General features: G+C 45.1%; 1 protein-coding gene across 1 annotated transcript in view; it reads right to left on the bottom strand.

Moving 5' to 3' along the window:
- Positions 1-642: 642 nt before the first annotated feature.
- Positions 643-11,012, bottom strand: part of COMMD8 (COMM domain containing 8) — a 129,377-nt gene continuing 119,007 nt past the window's right edge. The window contains exons 4-5 of the mRNA XM_078678230.1: positions 7,377-7,532; positions 643-1,271 (exon numbers count right to left, since the gene is read on the bottom strand). Coding sequence (XP_078534356.1) covers positions 1,251-1,271; positions 7,377-7,532 — 177 coding nt within the window. The 3' untranslated portion in view covers positions 643-1,250. The remainder of the gene's footprint in view (positions 1,272-7,376; positions 7,533-11,012) is intronic.

Below are 11,012 nucleotides of genomic sequence, written 5' to 3'. Positions count from 1 at the left end.
TACAATTTAAATATTTACATTGTATATATTTGACTCAGTAACGGCTGATGCAAATGAAAAGAAGAGATGACCTTGCTTGTCTACAATGTGGGGAGGAAATGGAGATGTTTTCCACACTGTATCGGGCTGTGGGGTCCTCCGTCCTCATTGGACCTCGATCAAGGTAACACTTGGAGCAGTCCCCAATTGCTAATTCATTCTCAAAACGAGGATGGCTCTCTTCAATATTCGAGTGAATGAGGGATTCACACACGCCGAGCAGACAATATTGAGGTTAGCTTTTGTGATGGGTAAAAGAGACCTAGCCTGCCAGTGGCAGCACTCATCTTCTCCCCATAGTGGGAGGTGGTGTATCAAAATAGACCTATGTTGCATACTGGAGAATCTGGTCTATGAGTGTATGAGACTTGGGTTGTCCCCAAAAACAGGAGCAAGTGTGGGGCATCTCCAAATGATACCGGGAGAGAACTGTATAAATGACTTATGCTGACGATTGAATAATGGGGTTTACGTCTGGGAGCGTGAGTGGTGATGTATCAAGTGAACGCATGATGTTCTTTTTTTCTTTGATTTCTTGCTGAATGTTCTACAAAATCTCAATAATCATGTTATTTGAAAACATATAATAAAGGAGCACTGCTGTACAAATGTGTGTCTTTTAATAAAGAGAGTTATTAAATCATAGCAACAGTTATTTTCTGGATCAGTTACTTTAGAACACAAACAGATTCATTTAACCCACCTCCTGCTTACAGGTGGGTAAACTAATCGACTGGAGATAATCAGCCAAAAAATGAGTTAGAAAGTTTTCTTTTTTTGTTGTTGATGGAATAAAATGGCATTAAACTTCCTAGACAAAAATAGGGAGCTTATTTGTTTTCACAAGTAATTCAGAACATATCTAGTGCACATACAATGCATTTAACAAATCTACTTGTTAAAATGCAGAAATAATGCGTAAATGGTAGTAGCTAGTGTTTGCAATAAAAACAACTTAATTTGACAGCCACATAAAAAGAAAGTACAAAAAGTTTGGAAAAATGTTTAGTCCATTCAATACAGAACGCTCCCCAGTAATAAGTCGAAATTTTTCATTCAGTCACTAGCAGACACTCATTAGGTAGTGACTCCATCTTCTTGCTGCTTCACCTATGTATTGGATTTAAATCCTTCCTTCTTTGCACATCTTCATTCCTTTCGCTGTGTCTTGTGGACCGTGACATGTAGAGATCAAAAGTGTGAATTTTGAGTTATTTCAGCTGCAAGACAACCTGCATTATTTACAAAAAATTAGACAAAAACTTCAATAAAACGGCATACTCAAATTGAGCCTCAAAATCACGATTGAATACAACTACAAATAGCATTACACTAAGAGTTTTAGTTATGGAATTTAAAGAAAAGCTGCCAACTGCGAATATTTAAAAAGTTACTTTTTTGATTTTGCTATTGCAAAAATAAAGGCATTGAAAACGATTAACTATCACAAGGAAGATTACAACTAGAATAGAAATACCAAGCAAACATTCCTTCTACTTGGCGTAATCACTACATTTCTGTAATTAAGGGTGTATTCAGAACTAAAAAATACCAATTACGGACCACCTAAATATTTTCTTAAACTCTACAAAATACTGAATATCAATTTTAATAACTACATTAGATATCTAAATTATTGAATGCAAGGTGGAAAATGCACCATTTAAATTCTTACCTTATTGTGTGTTAGATAAATGCACTTGTGACTGTCTTGTTTAGTAGTATAGTTTAGCAATGATCTGGCTTTAGTGGGGTCTCTACAGCTTTTGGCCCAACAGCCACTGCACCATTCTAATCAAGTCCCTTTTAACTGCAAGGCAACTGTAATTCTAACAGCCTGTTTACTAGTCAAATATAGCAATATTATGTGTTTAGAGGAGTTTTGACAACTTTTGGGCCTGGTGCTACACCTTCCGCACCATTCAAATCATGACACTGTTGTCTGCAACATAACTACACATGTGCTGCCTGTTTAGTAGCAAAATATAGCATAGCTCTTGTATATTAACTTTATTTTTAACACACATTGTTTATTACAACATTTAGAATTTGATCATAATGACCAAATAAATTAACTTGAAAGAAATCAATAAGATAATGCCTACAAAGTGCAAAGAAAAGTACTAATGCATAAATAGGAAATGCCACAATTGTGCTAAGGCTAAAGCATCTGCCTTACACAACTAAGTAATAAAAAGCAAGCATTCCAGCATGTTGTTAAAAACAGTCTGCCTTTTCTCGCTGGAAGAGATTTTATCTTGACAGTGAAAGGGGCTTAAGCATGGTGAACACATTTAGAAGTATCGTAAATGTGTGCAGCCAGGGAAAGTTAAAAAAAAAAAAGCTCCATACAAAAGTGAATGAAAACAGTCATTCGGCTGTGGGAACTGATAAGGGCCCCCTTTTAAGATATATTGAATACAAGACATTTCACAGCCTAAAAAATGAAACTTGGGGGAGTGGCCAATCATCTAGCAAGATTGCTGCATTGGCGGACGTGAAGCATGAGGCCCTGAACAAACAAGAGACATTGAATCTTAAAAAGACTGCATCAGCCATGCTGAATCTGCTACAATGAGGATACATTGGAAAGGGTCAGTGGAGCTGCACCAAGCCGGAAATGGCACTAAGTGGCAATCAAGCGGCTTGCTTGGCCGCTTCCCAATCCCCCCGCCCCCAATAACAATATTAAGGTCTGCGAGGTTAACATAGAAGAGCTGAGGTGCACAAATGAAGATTCAGGATCTAGCAGGCACAGAGACCGCACTGGCTCTATCCTAGAGGCAGCAGTGACCGCTAATGCAGGGATGTGCTGTGAAACAACATAGAAGGCATTCGGCTGCAGTTAGAGTATAGAGGGACAAGGCTGATCGCAAAGTTGGTGAGAGGTTTCAGAGGCATGGGTGCCCTATCGCACAGGAACAGAGATCAATTTAGGGGAGTGCTGAGGGAAGGCATGCTCATGGAAGCTCAAGACTTTCAAACCAAGGGTCAAGACACCATCAGAGAACAGGTAGGATAGAAGACACAGCCATCTTAGGGACAGGCAGCCTGAACATCACCTTTAGACAGAGCGATGTCTGACAGCACTGGGTTAATAACTGGCCACGGGAGTGCCAATTGGCACACCTCTACTAATTTCACAGGAGTGGCAGTACGTAATACCTAATGAGACACATGGCTACAATGAAGAACAAAGGGAATGAACTATGGGCAGGAGCAGGCTTGGTCAACCCCAAGGCTCCAAGCATAAGCAAAAAAACTGAGATCAGTCCCAGTGAAAAACACAAACAGAAACCTAGTATTGGAGGTATTATACTGAACGGAAAAGTGGCACTTCAGAAGGTCAGAGTTGCTTAAGGAGAGGTTTTCTTTCTAGTGTAGCGAAATGGCAGGACCAACGTTGCACCTGGGTGACAGTGGGGAGCTCAACACTCCTGAGAATTGCCATTTGGGGTTTTGAGTGCATTGAGCACTGCGGTAGCTTCTTACCACAGAGCATGTCAGAGAAAGGATATGGGTTCTCTTTGGTGCAAAAGTGGGAGTGGGAAACTTGAGAAATGTAGTCTAATTGGCTCTGGCCTCAGCACCACTGAATGGCTGGTTTAACCATTAAAATAACATACCTGAAACTATAGAAGAATATAAGGCACCACCATTTGCTGTACAGAATAATTCCAAATGCTTTTCTTAATATTAGAGAGAGTAGACCCTAGCACTTTTTTGACCTTTTGCACACAGCGCCCTTCCCCAAAACTAGAGGCACCGCTTTCCTGCTTTAAGACCAACAAGAAAATAGGACCAAATTCCTTCGAAAAGCCTGTATGTTGGAGGAACTTGGTCCAAAAAACACCTCAGAGTCGAAGAGATGATGAAAACCTGCTTGCTGGAGTTTGTTGTCCAAAATGGGAAGACCCTGCACATGGGATCTTACGTTTTGAGCCAACTACTCATAGATACTGTTAAAAAGGTATAGATCCAGTTTAATTAGCCACGGAGAATGAGCGTCAGTCCAAGGAATATCTGTACCATTAATCCAACAAGATCTGCTGCAGTTGAACTGTCATCCAAGAAGATTGCTACATGTCGTGTCATCACTAAAGAGATAGTGCAAGAGGCACCTGCACATGGGCTCATCCTGTGCACACAAACCTGCGATTTTGAGAAGCATGTCTTCAGTATTAATCTGGGCACGAGGAGCCACTCAAAATGCATGCAACATATCAAACTCACTACACATTTAAGGGGTTCAAGTTTATTCATAATTACTGCGACTCACCATTTTTGAACAAACTGTTCCATTTCTGTCAACTTAAGCCCTAGTTTTATACCCTGCACATTTTAGCCATATTAGTGTGAACTTGACACTGGCTCCACCAAGTGAGACAGTGTGATTTGACCCACTAATCTGAATTCAAACGCTACATTAATTCGCATATTTTTCGGAAGATTTTGACTCTAGACGTTTTGTTTGTGTTGCCAATATTAATTGAAATAATAGTTATCCATTTTTCCAAGTGTAGGATTAGATATGTTTTATTACATTTTATCTTATCCAAATGGTAAGGGCCTTTTATTTCTTTATATTTCAACTGCATTATTACCTGCCCTTTTGAGCACACCTGCATACATTTTCTCTGAGGAATACCTTGCTCCTTCAACCATGGTACCAAGGCTGAGCCACAGATTCCCTAAAGAGATCAGGTTTAGCTTTATCAGACTGTTTACGTCAGCTGGGATCTGATTCAAAGGTTGCATCCAGACTGTGTCATATTTCCCCAAAGCCTAACATTCCAATTCCCCTACACTAGAGAAGAAATCTTACTAAGAAAGACAATTTCAGGCAATTTTGGAAAGCAATAAACATACTTAGTAAGGATTTGCTGATATATTATGATTTCCGCCGAAATGACTATAGTAAAGCAATTCAATATCAATAAGGGCTTTATATGATAATACTGTGGAAACTGATCTCATACAAACGCATATCTTTACTTGGAAACTAAATAACTCATTAGCCACTGCAGGGATCAGTTTGCAGTGGTTGGAAGCCTGCGATTGAAATAGGGCACAGAATAATACACACAATTTGGTTTGGAATTCTCAAAAGTATTCTAATAAGTATACACAATCCATAGTATATTAAACAGGAAAATGTCATTTTTCTTTGTGCCGATCCACTCTTCTTTATGACAAAAGGTAAATTAAAGTTATATTCTTTGAGCCCGAAGGGACCTTGGTTTTGTTACTTTTTCAAGGAGTGCATACACATCTTAAGTTAGAATTCAAAAGGTAAGTTGGTTGCATTTCGGTACTCTAGGAATTATTTTATAACATGCAATATTAGATGCGCAGGATCTATGAATATGGGATGTTGATATTTCAAATTGCGGTGCAAAAATATTTTAGGCTGTGTTCAAGAGAGAACATATTTCCCTTTATCAAACATGTAACATTATGATTTGATACAAACATTAAGTATTCATTGATAGTTTAAGAATATACATTGCACGGAGTGCATTACTGTCAAGGTACAATTTTTTTTAATATAATGTGCACCTATGATCTATGCTCAAGTCACCCCAGAAACAAACATGAATTAATTGTTTTCAAGTTCACAGCTGAGAAAACCTCCTTCAGCTTGAACAGAAGTCAATTACTTTGACTTGCATGACCCGAGTAAAGGACAGATGCTTATGGTCGTGCCTGGCCATGTCCTTGAAAGATCTGTCAGAATGGTTGAAGGACTGTTAGAATACCAATCCTCTACAGCAACAAGCATGCTGCTGCTTTCACTAAAAGTTGTAAGGGTTATGATATCTCCTACCTGGGGAAAATGTAGGTTGAACCCTGTATTTTGTTGGGGATTTCAGTAGCTCATTTCATTTTAGAAAGTAGTAACCGGTCTTGCCACACCTAAAGAACCCAACAGTTCATCACTGTAGCCAAAATCCTGGAAAGGTAAACAAAGATATGGAGGCACATACACTACTCAGTCAATTTAGCATAGACAGTAGCTTTCCAATAAGGATCTCCACTAGATGGGTAGGCATCCGTAAAAGAAATGGATAGCAATGAGGTCATCATCCTTTCTATTCTACACCCTGAAGGGCCCTTTGTTAAGCTTCTTCTGATATCATTTGGCTTTCCAGAGTTTAGTTTAGGGATCGGCACAAATCTATGCCAGTGAAATGGCCACAGTTGGCAAACACTCAAGAATGTACCATCATACCAACACAGAGATTTTCCCTTTTGTTTAAACCCTCATGGCACAGAAAAATGTCATAATGGATGCAGGAAAAGAGTTCAAAGGTTTAGACACCTTGACAAATATTGGACACCCTTCTGTGATTTACAGAAATAGGAGACCTTCAAAGGTTTCTCCCGCAGGATCTCTCTGAGCCAGGGCAACACTAGGTAGAGTTTCAAGGGTGCTCCACTGAAATCAATTTAAACTAAAGTGACCGCAAACTACAACATGCTGCTTAGTCGAGATTTGGGGGCTGAGGTCATGGTTAAAACCACAATAGGTAGAGTCGAGTGTTACAAGAAAAGAAATTGAAACTACCAATAAGTTTGAAAGGAGACTTGTAGTTAAAACCTTTGATGTGTCATCAATAAAATATATAAGACATGTGCGATGTCAAATGTTGTTCAAAGATACATTAACCTCAGGCTACAAGACAAAAAACAGCTTGAGGAAACACTGAACCATAGCAATACGATTACAAGCCCTTGGCATCTGTGGAGTGAAAAACTAGGGATGAAAATTAAAAACTACCTGCCTAAATCCATTTAAATCAATGTCAGTGTCATTGACTACCAAACTACCAATAGGGCACAAGACTGTGAAAAACAGCAATCTTTAAATATCTATTATGTTCTAAGGTGGAAATGCAAATTCAACACCACCAGTATCAAGATGCCGACAAATCCTATTATTTTTTTAAAGAAGCCAAAATCTAACTATGGTAAAAACACTGGATTTACAGTTTAGGTGACATTGTATTGGGAGGGGAGGTAACAGATACAATGAGTCACCTACACGAGAAAGAGAGGTGTTTTACTGGAAGCTAACGAAAATAAAAATTACAATTGTTCATGTCTGTAAAACTGTTGATTTTGCACTTTCTTTTAATCTGTAACTTTCTTATAGACAGCAATGTGATGTCCCAACCTTTGCGACCAATCAACAGACCATTTTCTGGCATCATGCAGAGTCAATACATACTCAGTCACAGCAGCATTCATACTATGTATACCTTTAAATTGCTGACTGCTACATTAAGATGCTGTGCATTTTAGTTATACACTATAACAAAACAAAAGATAAATACCTTATTTGCTGCTTCTAGTGAGCTTATTAGACTCTGCAGCTCTTCTTTATTCATTTCAATTGAGACAGATTTAACTTCATTGTTTTCTCGCACATCCAAATCAAGGTTCACTAACGGCATCTGCAGAGTAGAGATTTTATCGCTGGAAAGCGCAAGCTGTGTTAAAGAGCCAATGAGAGGATTTAGATTACAATTTTTAACCATTCTGATGTAACAAATGTCTAGGTTACTAAAAAAAAACACTGTATACAGTCAGACTTCGTTCTTACTGACTTTTCAACAGCAAGACACAACACCCTCATAAAAATGCAAACAATTTCAAACAATCACCTCCGACTTCGATCCCAGGATCACACTCTCCCCGGCAGCTCCGCTGTGCTGTGTGTCGCCTGCCAGCCTCTACGTGCAGGGTTAGATTCCACCCTGATTCTGGTCTGACCCTGCTCGCAGGCAGGTTGCTCACCACGCCACCACACGGCCGCGAGCTGCCTCGTACCTGCTCCCTGCCGCCCACCTGTTTACCCGCTGTTTCCCGCTCCTTCCCGCCGCTGCGTCCCTGCTGCCCCGCCCCCCTGCTCCCCATCGGACACCCCGCTCCCGCCTCCCAGCTGCTCCTCCCTCCCTATCCCCCTCTTATGGAGAGCGCGCAGCAGACGCGCGCAGCGGGCTCGCCGCTGGTGCGCCGAAGGCCAACAAAGGCAAGCCCGTCTGCGCCTGGACCGTGCCCAGCGCCAGAACACCTGGACCCCGCCAATGCCACAACACCAGACTCCGCTACGACGACAGCACCCTCTACGCACTCAACGCCAGCCAAAACCACACCGGCTTCCAAGCCTCCCCGAAACTGACTCACTGACCTTTCTCCTGCCACACCTGCAGCTTCCCCTGCAACAGAGCCACCAAAGCCTCCAAGGACTGAACCCAATCACCTCCGCTGCATACTCCTCAACACCCGCTCCGCACGCAAACACACCGGCGAACTCTGGGATCTGCTCGACACTTCCGCCCCAAACGTGGCATTTCTTACTGAGACCTGGTGGAACGACTCCTCGGCGCCCGACATCGCCATAGCCATCCCGGACGGCTACAAGATCACCCGCAGGGATCGCGCCAACGGAATCGGAGGAGGAATAGCCATCGTCCACAAGTCTACTCTAAAGGTAGCCACACACACAGACGACAACTTCAACACCGCCGAACACCTGCACTTCCGGATCCACACCGACCCCAACACCACCCTCAGAGGAACACTCATCTACAGACCCCCCCGGACCCAGAGCTCAATTCAGCGACTCCATCGCCGTCCTTGCCAGCACCCACGCACTCGCCTTCATGGACTACATCCTCCTCGGGGACCTGAATTTCCACCTCGAGAACAACGACGCCAACTCCGTCAACCTGATCTACAACCTCGCCAACCTTGGCCTCAGACAACTGGTCACCGCACCCACCCACCCACGCCGCTGGCCACACGCTGGACCCCGTCTTCTCCACAGGTACCCATGTCACCTTCGACCACACCACCGAACTCCACCGGACCGACCACCGCTGCATCCATTCCACCTTCAATAAACCAACCATGCACCACCGCACCCAACAGCTACCTTGCCGCTGCTGGAGCAAAGTCACCGAAGACCAACTGATCACCACCCTCGCCCAAAACCCACCCACCGACCCCACTAACTCAGACACCGCAGCTTGCAACCTCAGACAGTGGATCGACGACTGCACCAACACCCTCGCCCCACTCAAGAAACCCTCCAACAACCACGCCAGCAAGAGAGCCACCTGGTTCACGGACGAGCTGCAGACCTCCAAACGCGCATGCCAGAAACTGGAGAAGATATAGTTCCACGAACGCACTCCGGACAACCACGCAGCCCACAAGGACGCCACCCGCAGACATCACCACCTCATCGGATTAGCCAAGAGATCCTCCTTCAAAGATCGCCTGGATAACAATGCACACGACAGCAAAGAGCTTTTCAGCATCGTAAAGGAACTCTCCAACCCCAGCGCCAACGACATACCGCCCTCACAAGAACTGTGCAACTCACTGCCCATCTTCCTCCACCGCAAGATCGCTGACATCCATGACAGCTTCAACACCATGACCGCCCAGACTACGCCAGACCCCACCTCCCCTGTGAACACCACCAGCGCCAACCGCCTGACCTCCTGGTCCAACGTCAATAAGACACGCAAGGTCATGAACTCCGCTGCTGCGTCCACCCGTAACCCCTCCCCTGACTGCCCCACTTCCACCTCCCAGCTACTCGTCCCTCCCCCTCCCTACATAATTGAGGCTGCTGCGCCGCCACGTCGCTGGCGCGCCTATGGAAAGCTTGTCTGCGCCAGTCCACGACACGGCCAGCACCAGGACCCCTTGTTCACAGAGGCCTCACCACTACAACTCTACCACCCTCCAAGCACGCACTAAACCCCGGAAGGCACCCCGACTGCACAATATCTTCACCAAACACCACACATGGGCAGTTCTCGTGCAGACCCTGCCGCTAATCCTACACCATCGACAGTGTCACCGCGACCGCCGCAGAAACGCCCGATGCACCCACCACCAATACCCTGACCTGCCTCCTGCTCAACGTGCGATCCCTGCACCGACACGCCATTGAGATCTAGGAACTACTCGACACCCTCCCGCCCGACTTCGCCTTCCTCGCGGAAACCTGGACCAACGACTCCCCCGGTTCTGACCTCGCCACTGCCATCGCAGACGACTACAAGATCCAGAGAAAGGACCGCCACACCGACAAGGAGGAGGACTCGCCATCGCACACAAGACCCCACTCTGCCTTTCCACATCCAGCACGAGTTACCCCCACTCCAACACTTAAAACCTCCACTTCCAGATCCAGACGAGCCCCAGGACCACGCTACGTGGCACCCTCATCTACTGGCCACCAGGTCCTCGCACCCACCACGCGATTACCATCGTCGAGCTCGCCGCACCCCACGCACTCGCCTTCATGGACTACATCCTCCTCGGGGACCTGAATTTCCACCTCGAGAACAACGACGCCAACTCCGCCAACCTGATCTACAACCTCGCCAACCTTGGCCTCAGACAACTGGTCACCGCACCCACCCACCCACGCCACTGGCCACACGCTGGACCCCGTCTTCTCCACAGGTACCCATGTCACCTTCGACCACACCACCGAACTCCACCGGACCGACCACAGCTGCATCCATTTCACCTTCAATAAACCAACCATGCACCACCGCACCCAACAGCTACCTTGCCGCTGCTGGAGCAAAGTCACCGAAGACCAACTGATCACCACCCTCGCCCAAAACCCACCCACCGACCCCACTAACTCAGACACCGCAGCTTGCAACCTCAGACAGTGGATCGACGACTGCACCAACACCCTCGCCCCACTCAAGAAACCCTCCAACAACCACGCCAGCAAGAGAGCCACCTGGTTCACGGACGAGCTGCAGACCTCCAAACGCACATGCCGGAAACTGGAGAAGATATGGTTCCACGAACGCACTCCGGACAACCACGCAGCCCACAAGGACGCCACCCGCAGACATCACCACCTCATCAGATTAGCCAAGAGATCCTCCTTCAAAGATCGCCTGGATAACAATGCACACGACAGCAAA

This window comes from Lissotriton helveticus, chromosome 2_2 (assembly GCF_964261635.1).
Source record: "Lissotriton helveticus chromosome 2_2, aLisHel1.1, whole genome shotgun sequence".
Taxonomy (NCBI): domain Eukaryota; kingdom Metazoa; phylum Chordata; class Amphibia; order Caudata; family Salamandridae; genus Lissotriton; species Lissotriton helveticus.
The sequence above is the reverse complement of the archived record's forward strand: the minus strand, read 5'-3'. Positions and strand labels throughout refer to the sequence as shown.